Source organism: Oncorhynchus gorbuscha, linkage group LG13 (assembly GCF_021184085.1).
Source record: "Oncorhynchus gorbuscha isolate QuinsamMale2020 ecotype Even-year linkage group LG13, OgorEven_v1.0, whole genome shotgun sequence".
NCBI classification, from domain to species: domain Eukaryota; kingdom Metazoa; phylum Chordata; class Actinopteri; order Salmoniformes; family Salmonidae; genus Oncorhynchus; species Oncorhynchus gorbuscha.
Genome location: NC_060185.1, coordinates 48,397,099 through 48,415,547, shown reverse-complemented (window position 1 = coordinate 48,415,547; position 18,449 = coordinate 48,397,099). Strand labels below are relative to the sequence as shown.

The 18,449-nt window shown below is 46.0% G+C and overlaps 1 protein-coding gene across 5 annotated transcripts in view; it reads right to left on the bottom strand.

Moving 5' to 3' along the window:
* Nucleotides 1–13,198, bottom strand: part of LOC123993048 (Down syndrome cell adhesion molecule-like protein 1 homolog) — a 167,837-nt gene extending 154,639 nt beyond the window's left edge. For all 5 annotated transcript variants that reach the window (XR_006831357.1, XM_046294799.1, XM_046294801.1 and 2 more), the window contains exons 1-2: nucleotides 13,022–13,198; nucleotides 79–399 (exon numbers count right to left, since the gene is read on the bottom strand). Coding sequence is in view for 4 of the 5 variants with exons in the window: in XM_046294799.1 (XP_046150755.1) it covers nucleotides 79–399; nucleotides 13,022–13,064 (364 nt within the window). In the remaining variant the exon portion in view is untranslated. The remainder of the gene's footprint in view (nucleotides 1–78; nucleotides 400–13,021) is intronic.
* Between the last annotated feature and the right edge of the window lie 5,251 nt (nucleotides 13,199–18,449).

The following is an 18,449-nucleotide window of genomic DNA, read 5'->3' as shown; positions in this document are numbered from 1 at the left end:
GTGTGCACTGTATGTCTGTATGTCTGTCTGTCTAAGGCTCCCCTGGAAGAGACTGCATCTGTTCAGTCTGAGTCTGACCTGCTTTGATGCGGATGCTGGGGCTGCGGATCTTGCCGGCCTGGTTCTCTGCGGTGCAGAAGTAGTCGTTGTCATGGATGTAGCTGTTGAAGGCGGAGGGCGAGAAAGGGTAGAGCTGGAGGGTGCCGTTGGCGTGCACGTGGCGGATGTGGGGCACATCGTAGATGTCGTCGCCGGTGGCCAGGTACCAGCGCAGGACGGCATGGGGTGCGCCGCCCGCAGGGCAGGGCAGGGACACCCCGACCGAGCTGGAGAAGGTCACCCGCTGCAGGGAGGCGTTTACAAAGTACAGCCGCGTCGAGACCACATCCTCACTGTTCACTGTGATGGGGAGAGAGAGACACGGTCAGGATAATACACACACACACACAAAGGAAAGCTGTATCTGGGCCACATCCACACACGCATGCACACACACCCACACAGCCAACGTGTGGGCAGCCACCTGCCAATCTCCAAACTAGGTTATCTTCTAGAGATTTCCATCAGGTCAGCACAGCAGTTCCCAAAAATAGAATCAATTACTATTTCTCCATTAGGCAAATGACGTGACGTAATGAATGCATCATTTATTTTCAGCTACATGTGACTCCGTTATGATAAGCTGGAGCGAAGCCAAACCACAGACGTTCTGCTATAGGCTCATGAACACAGTCCACTTGATTTGGCAAGTTGCTCTGTACAATAACTCGAATTAACCTGGGCATCGACTTTGATCAGGTGGCACGTGACTCGCACGCCCGTGTTTTGTGTTCGTGTGACTCAAGTGTGCCTCTCCGATCCACCTTAAATCAAAACGGGCGACCTGACTGCCAAACGGTAGTGAACAATCCTCTGCAAAGCATGAACATAATATCAGTCGTGTAAGATGAGCCCGCAGAGAGCCCTTCCTTAAACCGGCATCTGATTTGGAGGTGAAATGGGTCAAAACGAAGAAGCCATGAGGCTGTTAGAACAACACCTAGTCTGCCAGTTCAACCCATCTCACGTCTATATCATCACCGAGAAACCTTCAGCATATCTCCAACCACAACCCCGGAGGGCTGCTTTGCAACCACTATGGCTTTCACAAGCCGCCGCTTCAATTAATCGTCTTAGGGGAGCTACATCCCTAAAACATCCCCCCCTGGCAGTGTCTCCTGGGAAGCAGCTAGACGTCTTTTTCGAGTTGGGGGGTGGGTTTAGGGATAATTTCTTCTGAGTCAATGATATATAATTAATCCTCTTGCCCAGTTTGTGTCGACAATGGCCGGATTAGCCCCATCTTTTTCACTCTGAATGGCCCGGGACGAATAGCAGTGAATGGAAGTGGCGGCTGAAAGCCTCATCAAGGTAGATTTAGGAGGGGATCTACAGCACAGCAGATAACCTTACAGCTAGCCCTGTGCATTGATGTTGAACCAAATTAGCATTAGGAAAATCATTAAAAGAGCTATGAGGGTGGGGGGGGGAATTCAAGGGGTTTACTTAACATTTTGACACAATACAAATGTTACAGATCACACCAAATGAATTTCACTGATTCATTGGAAAGAGATTAATTGATGTGTGACAGTTAAGCCTAGTATGTTTATGGACCTCTCCTATATACACTACATGACGCACAGTACAGCAGTGACCTTGGCATAGGGCACAGGGGTCACCCTGGCAACTGTTTGTGCTGCTGCGTGCGTCTGCCAGTGGCTTTTTAAAAGAGCAGGGCCAAGGCTTTGGGACGCTCGCCCACCACTAAGTCTCATTGTTAGTGAGGGGACCAAGATGGATGTGTGGTTTTCCATTTGTTACAGATGTTTTTGTTGTTAATGTTGTTTGTGTGTCTTCATTGTGTTTCGGAGAGTGGTTCTCTTAGAATAGTGCGACGTGGACAGCATCAAATCATGCACGTGCTCATCGAACATCTCATTTCAAAATCATGGGCATTAATATGAAGTTGGTCCACCCTTTCCTGCTAGAACAGCCTACACTCTTCTGGGAAGGCTTTCCACTAGATGTTGAAAACGTTGCTGCGGGGCATGCTTCCATTCAGCCACAAGTGCATTAGTGAGGTTGGGCACTGATGTTGGGCAGTGATGTTGGGCAATTAGGCCTGGCTCGCAGCCAGCACTCAAATTCATCCCAAAGGTGTTCAGTGGGGTTGAGGTCAGGGTTCTGTACAGGCCAGTCAAGTTCTTCCACACCGATCTCGACAAACCATTTCTGTATGGACCTTGCTTTGTGCACGGGGCATTGTCATGCTGAAATAGGACCTTCCCCAAACTGTTGCCAAAAGTTGGAAGCAAAGAATCATCTAGAATATCATTGTATACTCTAGCGTTAAGATTTCCCTTCACTGGAGCTAATGGGTCTATCATGAAAAACAACCCCAGACCATTATTCCTGCTCCATCAAGCTTTACAGTTGGCACTATGCATTGGGGCAGGTAGCGTTCTCCTGCCATCCGCCAAAGTCAGATTTGTCCATCAGACTGCCAGATGGTGAAGCACGATTCATCACTCCAGGGAACGTGTTTCCACTGCTCCGGAGTCCAAAGGCGGCGAGCTTTCCACCACACCAGCTGACGCTTAGCATTGCACATGGTTATCTTAGGCATGTGTGCAGCTGCTCGGCCTGGAAACCCATTTCATGAAGCTCCCGACAAACAGTTATTGTTCTGACGTTGCTTCTAGAGGTAGTTTGGAACTCGGCGGTTAGTGTTGCAACTGAGGACAGATGATTTTTATGGCCCTGTTCTGTGAGCTTGTGTGGCCTACCACTTCACGGCTGAGCTGTTGTTGCTCCAAGACGTTTCCACTTCACAATAACAAATCAAATTCAAATCAAATCAAATGTATTTATATAGCCCTTCTTACATCAGCTGATATCTCAAAGTGCAGTGCAGAAACCCAGCCTGAAACCCCAAACAGCAAGCAATGCAGGTGTAGAAGCACGGTGGCTAGGAAAAACCCTCTAGAAAGGCCAAAACCTAGGATGAAACCTAGAGAGGAACCAGGCAATGGGGGGTGGCCAGAACTCTTCTGGCTGTGCCGGGTGGAGACTATAACAGAACATGGCCAAGATGTTCAAATGTTAATAAATGACCAGCATGGTCAAATAATAATAATCACAGTAGTTGTCGAGGGTGCAGCAAGTCAGCACCTCAGGAGCAAATATCAGTTAGCTTTTCCTAGCCGATCATTAGGAGTATAATAACAGCACTTACAGTTGTTTGGGGCAGCTCTAGCAGGGTAGAAATTTGATGAACTGACTTGACAGTGCCACGTTGAAAGTCACTGAGCTCTTCAGGAAGGCCATTCTACTGCCAATGTTTGTCTAGGGAGATTGCATGGCTGCGTGCTCGATTGTATACACCTATCAGCAACAGGTGTGGCTGAACTAGCCAAATCCACAAATTTGAAGGGGTGGTCTCATACTTTTGCATATATAGTGTAAATATTAACAAACAAAAGCCAAGGGACCTCTGGTACAGCACAAACAGAATGGAAAACTTGACACACGTGATGGGAGGGTATTGAAAGGCTGAGATAGGGATACAGCCCTCACTGCAGTGCCTTCGGAAAGTATTCAGACCCATTGACTTTTCCCACATTTTGTTAAATTACTACCTTGTTCTAAAATTGATGAAATATTTTTTTCCCTCATCAATCTACACACAATACCCCATAATTACAAAGCAAAAACAGGTTTTTAGAAATGTTTGCAAATGTATTAAAATAGAGAACAGAAAAACCAAATTTACATAACTATTCAAACCCTTTGCTATGAGACTCGAAATTGAGCTCAGGTGCATCCTATTCCCATCCTTGAGATGTTTCTACAACTTGATTGGAATCCACTTGTGGTAAATTCAATTGATTGGATATGAATTGGAAAAGCACACACCTGTCTATATAAGGTCCCACAATTGACAGTGCACATCAGACCAAAAATCAAGCATTGAGGTTGAAGGAATTGTCCGCAGAACTCCGAGACAGGATTGTGTCAAGGCACAGATCTGGGGAAGGGTACCAAAACATTTCTGCACCATTGAAGGATCCCAAGAACACAGTGGCCTCCATCATTCTAAAATGTGAGAAGTTTGGAACCACCACCAATCGGTAGAGAAGGGCCATGGTCAGGGAGGTGACCAAGAACCGGATGATCACTCTGACAGAACTCTAGACTTACTCTGTGGAGATAGGAGAAACTTTCAGAAGGATAACCATCTCTGCAACACTCCAGCAATCAGTGCTTCATGGTAGAGTGGCCCGACGGAAGCCTTGCTTCAGTAAAAAGCAAATGGCAGAACCGCTTGAAGTTTGTCAGAAGAAAGCTAAAGGACTCAGACCATGAGAAACACGATTCTCTGGGCTGATTAAACCAATATTGAACACTTTGGCCTGAATGCCAAGGATCACGTCTGGAGGAAACCTGGCACCACCCCTATGGTGAAGCATGGTGGAGGCATCATGCTGTGGGGATGTTTTTTAGCGGAAGGGACTTGGAAGGATTGAGGCAAAAATGAACGGAGCAAAGTACAGAGAGATCCTTTACGGAAACCTGCCACAGAGCACTCATGACCTCAGACTGGGGTGAAGGTTCACCTTCCAACAGGACAATCACCCTAAGCACACAGCCAAGACAATGCAGGAGTGGCTTCGGGACAAGTCTCTGAATGTCCTTGAGTGGTCCAGCCAGAGCCCAGACTTGGACCCGACTGAACATCTCTGGAGAGACCTGAAAGTAGCTGTGCAGCAATGCTCCCCATCCAACCTGACAGAGCTTGAGAGGATCTGCAGAGAAAATGGGAGAAACTCCCCAAATACAGGTGGACCAAGCCTGTAGCGTCATACCCAAGAAGACTCAGGTCTGTAATCGCTGCAAAGGTGCTTCCACAGAGTACTGAGTGAAGGGTCTGAATGCTTTAGTACACTTTATATTTCCATTTGGAATTGTTTTTAAATAGCAAAAAAAATGAAAAAATATGTTTTCTTTGTCATTATGGGGTAGTGTGTGTAGATCCATGAGGGAAAAAAATATATATCTTTTTTTACATTTTAAAATAAGGCTGTAACCTAACAAAATGTGTGAAAAGTCAAAGGGTCTGAATACTTTCCAAAGACGCTGTAGGTAAGGGTGACTCTCTCTCTCCATTCATTCATCCCCCCCCCTTCTCTTCCTCCTCTCATTCTTTGCCACGTCTTTGTTCTCTCCCTTCCTCACTCTCAATATCTTTCATCTCTCCTTTTTTTTCTCTTCCCACCACTCTCAGTCTCATCCTTTCTCTCCCTCTCTCTATTATAGTCCTCCAGTACATGGCAGGATAGGTTGTGTGATTTGAATTTGCATGCCAGACGCAGAGAGTTAAATCCATATAATCTCCTTTCGCATTTAACACACAGACAGTCTCTCCGCCCTGGTAATCGAACCACCACGGAACGCCTCTTTCCCCTGGCGTGGGTATGTGTGTGGGTCGGCTTAAATCAGGGCCAGGGAATGGTTAAGGGGTACTAACAGAGTACAGGTGTGTGTGTGTGTGTGTGTGTGTGTGTGTGTGTGTGTGTGTGTGTGTGTGTGTGTGTGTGTGTGTGTGTGTGTGTGTGTGTGTGTGTGTGTGTGTGTGTGTGTGTGTGTGTGTGTGTGTGTGTGTGTGCTTGTTGGGGGGGGTCAGTGTTAAGGCTGATTGGTATTTAAGGTCAAGCTTTATGCTGGAAGTGTGTCGGGTCAGTGATGAGGGGTGTGAGGTGTATGAGGAGAGGTGATGTGCTGTGATGTGTTCATGTGCTTATGTGCACAGAAGTGCATGTGTGTGTGAATGCGTATGTGAGGTCCCTCTCCTATCCAAAATGGAGCAGTTCCTCTGTGTCTAAAAGGTGTAATTTAGGTTGAGTGCAATTTGGCCCATATCATGTGCCATATAAAAACACAACTCTCTGCTCATGTTCGGAGCGATAGACCATTTCAGCACCATGGACAGGGCCACACTGGCTTTTCAGTCTCACATTTACATTTTAGTCATTTAGCAGACACTCCTATCCAGAACAATTAGGGTTACGTGCCTTGCTCAAGGGCACATTGACAGATTTGTCACATTGTCAGCTCGGGGATTTGAACCAGCGATCTTTCGGTTACTAGCCCAAAGCTTTTTTACAACAACAAATAAAAAGCCCAAAATGGTTAAGAAATGAATCCTTGAATCATCATTGAGCATCATTGTAATCTTAATGTTAAAAGCTAACAGAAAGACTTTTCACAAATAAACAACAGTGAACGCCTGCTGTGACATCATAAAAAAATGGTGGCCACCGAGCGACATCAAAACAAGTCGGAGGCATTCCCAGACAGAACTAATTGGGAAGGAAGCAAACAGGCTACTGTGGATGAAGCGGCTGTTGTGCTGCTGTCCTATTGGCGAATCCAGGTCAGTCAGTTGAGCACAGTACAACACAGAGAGGGCAGTACAGTGGTGGACTGGACTCCCATCATGCAGCACAGATTGTGGCCTCCAGCAGAAAGGCCCAAATAAGACGGTCATAATATAATGCCACAGTTGGGGTCTTGGGGAGAGAGAGCCAGGGGGTGTCTCGCCAGACTGACAGGGTCTGTCAGCACAACTACAAAGAGAAGAGAGAGACCAAAGAACGAAAAGACAACACCCCACCCTAAAAGTGGATATGGAAGCCCCGTACCCAATCCCAAATCAAGCCCCTGAAAGATGGATGAATGTAAACAAGGTGGCAGAAAATCCATCATACCTTCCAGAGGGCTACGTGAGACGATACAATGTTGCCTTCACCAGGAGGAAGTCAAGACATGCCTAGGGGGAGAGGTAGAGGCTAGGGCTTGATTTGGGATTTGAGGATTTGAGTATTGGAGCAAGGGGCCAGTCTGTACCCCATCCAACAGGGAGTAATGGTGGAAATAAGGAGGGGAGAGAGGACTGAAATAACCCAAATTCTCCCTTTCTTTGTTCTGAGACGTCCAACGCGACGTCTAACTCACAGTTCTCCATGCCCTCAGGCTGCCCGCCCTTTTCCCTGGCATGGGCAGAAAGGGAGCAGAGGAGGAAAGGAGCGAGAGAGGGAGCTAGGCGCACTCATCCATTTCAGAGGCATATTTTCCATTCTTCTTCAAGCCTGAATGCATTGATTACAACAGGAGAAGGTCATTGTCATTTGGGTGAGTTCCCTAAAACATCACTCCTGTTGGGCGAAGCCTCTTCACTCCGTCTCATGCTCTTATTCTGTTGCTGTGACAGATTTGACTCAAGCCTCTCCTCCCTCCACACACAGACACATTTGCACATTTCCTATGCCCCCCCCCCCTTTTTGCGGGCAGTATGAAAATGGCGTATGAATATGTATGCCACAGAGGCAGGGATATTGCCTATGGTGAACCGCTATGCATAATGCAGCTCTTTCTGTCTCATCCACACACACACACACACACACACACACACACACACACACACACACACACACACACACACACACACACACACACACACACACACACACACACACACACACACACACACACACACACACACACACACACACACACACACACACACACACACACACGTCTCTGAGATTGATACCATCCCATGCACACAGGTCAATAAATCTCTCACACACACACAATAACGTACACACGCGTATACACGTAGACATTCTCAGAGGCAAGCGAGGATACGCCCAACGTTCCTGTTAAGGGTCTGGTGAATCATACAGAATACAATACTCGATATGTTCAGGCAACATAACTCCAATGTCATTGCGGTCAGTTACAACACCGCAATAACATAGTAATGATGTTGTACAACCCATTATGGGAGAGCAAGAAGAAATTATATTATTGTGAATGCTATTTGATACCCATTTTACACACAAAGACACTGAAAAGGATAATGCATTGGCATCACACTGAAATTACCTTGCCGTACTCATGCACGTGCGCACGCACGCACGCACACACGCACACACGCACGCACGCACACACACACCTTCTCCATATTATGCAGTGTCAGTGGAATATTAGGAACCATTTCCATTTGAGGATCCACACTCTCCCTCTTCAAAGGAATGACTTTCACAGTTGTGGAGTGAGTGTCAGATTTTGGGGTGTGATTTATCCTCTGCCCTTCACCCTCTACCCTTCCTTCTCTGTCAGAGATAAGCAGAGTGATAGTAAGCAATGTGACTAGAGAAAAGAGGGATGCAAAGGAGGGAAAAGAAAAGTTGGCCACGTCACTTTAAAGCAGATTATCCTCCACATGACCCAACTCCTCTCCTCTCAACCCATCTACCCCCTCTCCTCTTGCCCCTCTCTCCTATTCTCCCCCCTTCTCCTCTCCTTTCATCTCCTCTCCTGGTGCAACAGATCTTATGAAAGTGGAGACAGGAGAGAATACCTGTTGAGTTATCAAACTCAATTGGACAATCAGAGTCATCAAACTCAATTGGACAGTCAAGTGTAAATAGGTCAAATCGTTTTTTACTTCATAAAATGAGCATTCGTTTGTGTTCCTATTTGTGTGTGTTTTCTTTTTAAAGGCATTGGTGAGTTACCTATTGTAGGATCAGAGGAGAGAGGCAGCATTTTCTATCTGTGTCATTTTTTTCTGTTTTCCCCCATATGGTTAAGTTAGCCCAGGCCTACATTATGCATATGCATGTGAGGAATATGCTCCGTGGCTTTTCTGTTCACCGGCCAAGTCACCAGCACAAACACTCAAAGGTAAAAACAGCCGTTGCTTGCCAGAGCAAGAGGAGGGGATGCGAGTTAACACGAGTGTGGTATTATTGTGGCCGTGCTTCTCATAGACAAATAACAAGTTCCTAGGTACGGTGTTATTTAGGAGAATAGATGTGTATAACCGCAGAGATCGACTACTGTTGCTCAATTATATTCAGCGAGAGAGAGACCTTAAATTGTAATGTAATTGAGAGAGAGAGGGGGGGGGGGTGTTCAGACGACTTGTTGCGGGATAACTCATGGCTAAGGAGAGGACAGGTAAGATCGAGTCCACATCATTGGATTCAACTGGAGAAACTTCATTGAAAAACGTATATTCAATGACATAAGTTGGCGTCAGATAACAATACCGTGAGGAAATGGGCACACGTGGCGACGTAGTAGCCTAGCCTATCACCAGGACGCAGACACAACACCACTCGACGCAGTGCAGTGGTCTACATTAAATTCGAGGCAGTCTATTTCTGAATCTGGCTCATAAGACAATTACTACGCGCCCATGCTGCCGTCTCACCTCTCAGTTTGTGTGTATTTTATTTGATTCCAAAATGACACTGCCGCCGGACCGGGCCTTGGTGGTAAATCAGACGAGTGCCATAACGGTTGACAAAATACGTTATGAGGAGAGCAGAGAGCAGCACGCCGTTGTCAGAACTATCTGGCCCAGACGATGGCAACAAACGGCTTTCCCATCAAACATAACACAAATGAGGAGGGAGAAATGCAGTCCTCTAGTCAATGAACTGGTTTACTTTTGCAAATCAGTTGAAAATCCGGTTTTGGTTTCAGTTTAAACGAAAGCCTACTAATTACGCAGCTGGGAAGGGATGGTAATTTGGGTAAAACAAGAAGAGAAACCAATTTTTCAAATTGCATCCGGTAAGGGGACTGAGTAGAGAGAAAGAGGTGTGTGAGAGGGACATTACAGAGATTAGAAAATGGTCTCAAAATGCAGCATAAAAAATGCAATTATATATTTTGCGTGACAAAATGCTTACACATCACAAATTAATAAACACTGATGAAACGAATAATCAATAATTATCAATATTATGATTAATTTTTTACAATAATAATATACACAATAATAATATAGAAGGTGTTTAAATTTAGGCAAATCTTCAGAAAATCTGTCTCAGGCAAGATAATATCGCAGCCACCACAGACAGCACATTGTTTATCTGACTAGTGCTTATCCTTAAAATAAAGATTTCTGCCCCCCCCCCTCCCATAAGGCAAGGGTAACGAAATATGCATGCGTAAAACCCTACTGTTTAGATTTGTTAACTAATCTATTTATATCCTACATTCATCCTATGATTCATATCAATTGTAATTGTACAGTCATACAATATTCGGTTTAAAATCGACTGGAGGCCTGTCAGCCTGAACTGGAGGAAAGCGGAATCAGCAATGAATTGATCAAATAACTAGAGTATCTCTCCCTCATTATTTTACAAACCGTAGTCTTGATCAGAATATTGGGTGATCTGAATTTGTGTAGACATAACACTGATAAAACAGTGGGATTTAATTATCGCAAATTATTTTTTTTAACGTTAATACATTGCAACAAATATGTACAATAATTGGCATCACCAATAGGCCTGATTGTTCCAGATGAATAGATGGCACGGATAGCATCTTTCCCTGCTGATTTGTTTTGTGTCTCAACACATTTCCATAAAATGACAAGCGACCCTCCAGATCATGACAAAGAAGAACGAGCGCAACCCCCCCCCCATTCCAACCAGCAGTTGATGTGTGCTGGTATGGCCGAGACGCATCAATTAAGGGACATCTGGTTATTCATATTGCACTCAAATGACTAATTAGCCTACTGGAAACCAATTACAACGAAAACGTATATGTCTGAGAACACCAAATCATGCAAGAATGTTTGGAAGCGATATCCATCAAATCTAACACAGGGTGTTGTGTGCCGTTCCAGGAAAGTGAGAACCGTCATGGAGGCGCGGCCGACTCAGAAAAATACGCAGTCCTAATACATATGCATGTGAGATTGTTGGTTAAAATGTCTCTCTGATCAATTCTTATCTTTAAAATCAAAACACAAATACGAGTTACGTTAAATCGCATAGTCAGTCAATACAAAATTGATTGTTGACAAAAAATAAATGAATAAAGCGATGCTAAATGGAAGTTGGTTATCTACATCTCTTGCCTCCACTCTTTCCGCTCCACTGCCTAGGTGAAACCCCCACCCCTCCCTCCCTCCTTTCACCACACACACACACACACACACACACACACACACACACACACACACACACACACACACACACACACACACACACACACACACACACACACACACACACACACACACACACACACACACACACACACACACACACACACACACACACACACACACACACACACACACACAGTACATCTTGTTCAGTGACGGGACAAGGCGATGTGCAGTACATCATCTAAAAAGACCCTGTAATCCAATTAAACACAACAAAAACACCACAAAAAGCCCTACTCACAACAGCAGCACCACGCACACACACACACCACACCATCCCCGACTGTTGGCCTGCAAGGATATAGGCCATGTATTTCAGATGTCTGAAAGAACATCCACTCATGGACACACAACAATGAACAGAATAGCGGAAGAGCCTATCTGCATGTGGTCCTAGACCTAATTACGTTTTTGTTTGTTTGGTGTTTATACAATTATTTATGTATTTATTTATTTGAACATATCTTGGGGTTTATGACTGAATTGTATCGACTGGATTAAGTTCAAGTTGTTGAAATGGTTGACAAGCGTTCAATCTGAAGCAAGTATTTAAATCAAAACCATATTCAACCTTCCTCTCGATCTGCAGTATTTTTCCATCCAATCAGTATGTAGAATCTGGGGCATAGAAAAATGGAGGATGCATAATTACACTACTGATAATAACATCCGAGTGTGTCTGCATGCGCTGACCCGTGTCATTCTAGAAAGTGAAGCAAATTGCCAACAGTGGAGACATTATCTGCCTAAAATCCCAGCGTTCAATATCCCCAGCATCAGTTTACACAGCTCCTATCCATTTTTTGTTGTTGCCCTTATTGTGCGCTCATTTACAGACACACTAAATGTTACGCTCATTTACAGACACAGTAAAAAGTGCGCTCGTTTACAGACACACTAAAGGATACGATCATTTACAGACACACTAAAGGATACGCTCATTTACAGACACACTAAAGGATACGCTCGTTTACAGACACACTAAAAAGTGCGCTCATTTACAGACACACTAAAGGATACGCTCATTTACAGACACACTAAAGGATACGCTCATTTACAGACACACTAAAGGATACGCTCATTTACAGACACGCTAAAGGATACGCTCGTTTACAGACACGCTAAAGGATACGCTCGTTTACAGACACACTAAAGGATACGCTCGTTTACAGACACACTAAAAGGTGCGCTCATTTACAGACACACTCAAATGTACGATCATTTACAGACACGCACTAATTTGGAACGCCAAAGAAGCCATATTAATTAACAAATCACACATAAAGCCTGACACATTCTGTTATTTGTTATGGGACAGAGGAAAGAGAGCAAACACGTGTACACTCGACTGCCCTTCTACTTTTCTGGTAAAAGTCCTACAGCGCAGAGACGCAGTTGGAGTATGTAGCAGCATGCAGCTCGCAATCTTTGCGCTTGCATGTCTTCCTCTCCTATTGTTGTGTCTCCATATTCATGACAACTCGAGATGTGCATACATACAAATGGTGTTACCTCCCCTGTCGTAACTGCCACAGACGGCGTTCGGGGGGATATGGACCACACTGCTCGTCTGTCTGTTACTTCTCGAAATAAAGTCAACATGTTTACTGTGTCCTTGGTTTTATCAATACATCCGAAAGGAGGGATGGGGACTGAAAAGTGCTTCTAATTGGCATCCTCCGTCCTAAGTGGGCTTAAAGAAATTAAGCCCATCCAAATCAATATTTATTTTATTCAAGTGAAGATAGGCCATTGACTTTAACTGACATTTAAAAAAAAGGGGAGGGGGGGTTTAAAGTTGTGACTTTTGTAAATTAGCGCATTCCAACCCGACCTCATGTATTGAAGCACAACTTAACACAAATAGACTATATGCACCACAACTTCAACGTTGCATTGGAGAGAGAAAAAGTTTGCGTGTCTTTCACGTACCTTCTTGGAAAGAGTACAGCAGGAATAAAGTTACCAGCCACATGCCATAAATAGCAGGTATATTTCTCAGGAATGTTGTGCAATCCCGACGAGTGCACGGCGCAGTGTTCGGCCAGACGAGGCTCGGTGCTGGAGTGGTGACGATGCTCACCGGCGATCTCTCCAGCCCTAGTCCCAGACTCGCCAGCGCCGTGGAACGGCCACTGATCTGGTCCCGCCTCCCGCACCCTCCCCTAGCCGGGACTGTCATCCGAGAGGGCCCCTCCCCTGCTATTCTAATGATGCGCGGTGATGGAGAAGTGAGGCAGTGCATCTACTGTACGAGGATCACAAGCACGGAGAGCCCGGGAGAGGGGTTTGGCGTGGCAGAGAGCTATGGAATATGGAGCGCTTCTTTTGCGCGGGTGGGGGGTGGTTTGTGTATGATTCTGCAGCGGTGGGTGTTTGTTTATGGGGGCTCAGGTGTGTGGTTCTCGAGGTGTGATAGAATAGGTTTGCTATTTATCTGTAAAGGTCCATGGACGCGCGCATCTGTGGACTTTTGGGGTCTTCACTTCACATCCGTCTTCACTTAGCGCACAAAGGAGTTCACTCATTCAGTGACTGTGTCAGCTTGGCACAATGGATATAGATACATTTACGTCTGGTAGGCTACTTTAAAGATAAAGGTGTAATTATTTTTGCGTGCTATTTTTTGTTGCTTGGGTAGCCTAATATATGCAGAATTGAGAGACTCAAGAAGTATTTTTTTTGTCAGATCGATATGAAGATCAAACAATGAATCTCTCTCTCTCTCTTTCACTCTCGCTCGCTCTGGCACAGACGCGGAGCCACACACGGCTCAGCGCGTCCTTAGAGACTGTGGGCAACATTCTGCCGCACTCTCTCCAAACACACAATTCAGTCCCATTTAAAATTCAATTTGACCTAACCTCTAAACCTAACCCTAATCCGTACTCTTACCCTTACCATAACCATAACCGTAACCCTAACCTTAATCCAAAAACCTAACCTTAACCCTAACCCTATACCTAACCCTAGCTCCTAACCTTAACCCTTAATGTAATTCTACCCCTAAAACTAATTCTAACCTAAACCATAAATCCCCTAGAAATAGCATTTGACCTCGTGGACCTAACAAAACAGCCCCAGTTTGTCAAATATGTGTTCATTTACTAAGAATAGTTAAACATGTCCACACACACACACACACACACACACACACACACACACACACACACACACACACACACACACACACACACACACACACACACACACACACACACACACACACACACACACACACACACACACACACACACACACACACACACACACACACACACGCGCGACATATATTCTGTTATTGTTTTATTACCACAGTCTACACATTTTCAACAAAAAGGAGGGTATAATAATGAATAATGAAATCAGACAAACTGTTTCATAGTTTTTGTCAAACTTATAACTTTAAAAAAATGACATTGATTTACTGTAATTTAATTTGTAAGATGATGACGAATAGCTTCATAAAGAATTATTGTTGCAGTCGTGGAATATCATTTTTTGAGCCAGTTACAACAATACATAGGATCTGTCCAAAATGGCACTCTATTCCCTATACAGTGCCCTATTTTTGACCAGGGTCCCTATTAGGGACGCTGGTCAAAAGAAGTGCACTACAAATGGAATAGGGTGCCATTTGGGAGGCACTTCTAGAGAGAAACCCAGCTATACCTCAGTGGTTCCACTGTAGCCTTCTGCATTGGTCCCCTCAGTTCCTCCGCAGTGGGCACTATCCACGCCACCTCACATCTCGCCTGTAATTATCGAATAGCTACACGAACTGTAATGTTATTGATTATAGGGTATACGAGGCACAGTCACCAGAAACAAATGAATCCTGATATCTGTCAACCCTCATCCTCCTCCCCCACATACTGAAGCCTACATACAGAACGAACCCAATAAACCAAACTCCAAAACACAGGACCATGCCTAGTGACTGTATATGAAAGGACAGGCTAGAAATCTTCAGACTACAATGTCACCTACACTGCCTTCGGAAAGTAATAATAATAATAATAATATATGCCATTTAGCAGACGCTTTTATCCAAAGCGACTTACAGTCATGTGTGCATACATTCTACGTATGGGTGGTCCCGGGGATCGAACCCACTACCCTGGCGTTACAAGCGCCATGCTCTAACAACTGAGCTACAGAAGGTTCAGACCCCTTGACTTTCCCCACATTTGTTACGTTACAGCTTCATTCTAAAATTGATTAAATATTTTACATTTCTCAGCGATCTACACACAATACATTTTTGGAAATGTAAACATTTTTGGAAATTTAAAATATAAAAATAATATTGAACTAATTTGGAAAGGCACACACCTGTCTATATAATGTCCCACAGTTGACAGTGCATGTCAGAGCAAAAACTAAGCCATGAGATCGAAGGAAGTGTCCGTAGAGCTCCGAGACAGGATTGTGTTGAGGCACAGATCTGGGGAAGGGTACCCAAAAATATCTGTAGCATTGAAGGTCCCCAAGAGCACAGTGGCCTCCATCATTCTTAAATGGAAGAAGTTTGGAACCGCCAAGACTGGCTGCCCGGCCAGTCCGGCCAAACTGAGCAATCGGTGGAGAAGGGCCTTGATCAGGGAGGTGACCAACAACCCAATGGTCACTCTGACAGAACTCTAGAGTTCCTCTGTGGAGATGGGAGAACCTTCCAGAAGGACAACCATCTCTGCAGCGCTCCACCAATCAGACCTTTACGGTAAGGTCTCCAGACAGAAGCCACTCCTCAGTAAAAGGCACATGAAACCATAGTGCTTTCAAAGCTCATCCCTAAGCTAAGGACCCTGAGACTAAGCACCTCCCTCTGCAACTGGATCCTGGACTTCCTGACGGGCCGCCCCCCCGGTGGTAAGGGTAGGTAACACTGTCACGCTGATCCTCAATACGGAGGCCCCTCAGGGGTGTGTGCTCATTCCCCTCCTGTACTCCATGTTCACTTATGACTGAATGGCCAGGTACAACTTCAACAACATCAGTAAGTTTTTGTCATGCAGGTGAAAGAGGACCCAAAAGCGACTTAACAGAAACAGAGTTTATTCAAGTCCAAACAGGGAATAACAGAAATCCTCTAGTCTGTAGAGGGGAATAACAGGAGAAGCGGCCACAGACTGCAGGTCGCTTCGGGTAGGCGCAGGCCGTAGTTGACAGAGACACCTGCTCACACGCAGCATCTGATGAAGGCAAAAAAACACGACAGGACAGGGCGATACACAATCACAGCAAAAAACACGACAGGACAGGGCGATACGCAATCACAGCATGGTGAATACTAAACAAGGAACCGACGGGACAGGAACGGAACACAAAGGAATAAATAGGGACTCTAATCAGGGGAAAGGATCGGGAACAGGTGTGGGAAGACTAAATGATGATTAGGGGAATAGGAACAGCTGGGAGCAGGAACGGAACGATAGAGAGAAGAGAGAGCGAGAGAGTGAGAGAGGGAGGGGGAGAGAGAGGGATAGAAAGAGGGAAAGAACCAAATAAGACCAGCAGAGGGAAACGAATAGAATGGGGAGCACAGGGACAAGACATGATAATAAATGACAAACATGACAGTACCCCCCCACTCACCGAGCGCCTCCTGGCGCACTCGAGGAGGAATCCTGGCGGCAACGGAGGAAATCATCGATGAGTGAACGGTCCAGCACGTCTCGAGACGGAACCCAACTCCTCTCCTCAGGACCGTAACCCTCCCAATCCACTAAGTATTGGTGACCCCGTCCCCGAGAACGCATGTCCATGATCTTATGTACCTTGTAAATAGGTGCGCTCTCGACAAGGACGGGAGGGGGGGAGAGAAGACGAACGGGGGTGCGAAGAAAGGGCTTAACACAGGAGACATGGAAGACAGGATGGACGCGACGAAGATGTCGCGGAAGAAGCAGTCGCACAGCGACAGGATTGACGACCTGGGAGACACGGAACGGACCAATGAACCGCGGAGTCAACTTACGAGAAGCTGTCGTAAGAGGAAGGTTGCGAGTGGAAAGCCACACTCTCTGGCCGCAACAATACCTTGGACTCTTAATCCTGCGTTTATTGGCGGCTCTCACCGTCTGTGCCCTGTAACGGCAAAGTGCAGACCTCACCCTCCTCCAGGTGCGCTCACAACGTTGGACAAACGCTTGAGCGGAGGGAACGCTGGACTCGGCAAGCTGGGATGAGAACAGAGGAGGCTGGTAACCCAGACTACTCTGAAACGGAGATAACCCGGTAGCAGACGAAGGAAGCGAATTGTGAGCGTATTCTGCCCAGGGGAGCTGTTCTGCCCAAGACGCAGGGTTTCTGAAAGAAAGGCTGCGTAGTATGCGACCAATCGTCTGATTGGCCCTCTCTGCTTGACCGTTAGACTGGGGATGAAACCCGGAAGAGAGACTGACGGACGCACCAATCAAACGACAGAACTCCCTCCAAAACTGTGACGTGAATTGCGGGCCTCTGTCTGAAACGGCGTCTAACGGGAGGCCATGAATTCTGAATACATTCTCAATAATGATTTGTGCCGTCTCCTTAGCGGAAGGAAGTTTAGCGAGGGAATGAAATGTGCCGCCTTAGAGAACCTATCGACAACCGTCAGAATCACAGTCTTCCCCGCAGACAAAGGCAGACCGGTAATGAAGTCTAAGGCAATGTGAGACCATGGTCGAGAAGGAATGGGGAGCGGTCTGAGACGACCGGCAGGAGGAGAGTTACCCGACTTAGTCTGCGCGCAGTCCGAACAAGCAGCCACGAAACGGCGCGTGTCACGCTCCTGAGTCGGCCACCAAAAGCGCTGGCGAATAGACGCAAGAGTGCCTCGAACACCGGGATGACCAGCTAACTTGGCAGAGTGAGCCCACTGAAGAACAGCCAGACGAGTGGAAACAGGAACGAAAAGGAGGTTACTAGGACAAGCGCGCGGCGACGCAGTGTGCGTGAGTGCTTGCTTAACCTGTCTTTCAATTCCCCAGACTGTTAACCCGACAACACGCCCATAAGGAAGAATCCCTCGGGATCAGTAGAAGCCACAGAAGAACTAAACAGACGGGATAAGGCATCAGGCTTGGTGTTCTTGCTATCCGGACGGTAAGAAATCACAAACTCGAAACGAGCGAAAAACAACGCCCAACGAGCTTGACGGGCATTAAGTCGTTTGGCAGAACGGATGTACTCAAGGTTCTTATGGTCTGTCCAAACGACAAAAGGAACGGTCGCCCCCTCCAACCACTGTCGCCATTCGCCTAGGGCTAAGCGGATGGCGAGCAGTTCACGGTTACCCACATCATAGTTGCGCTCAGATGGCGACAGGCGATGAGAAAAATAAGCGCAAGGATGAACCTTATCGTCAGACTGG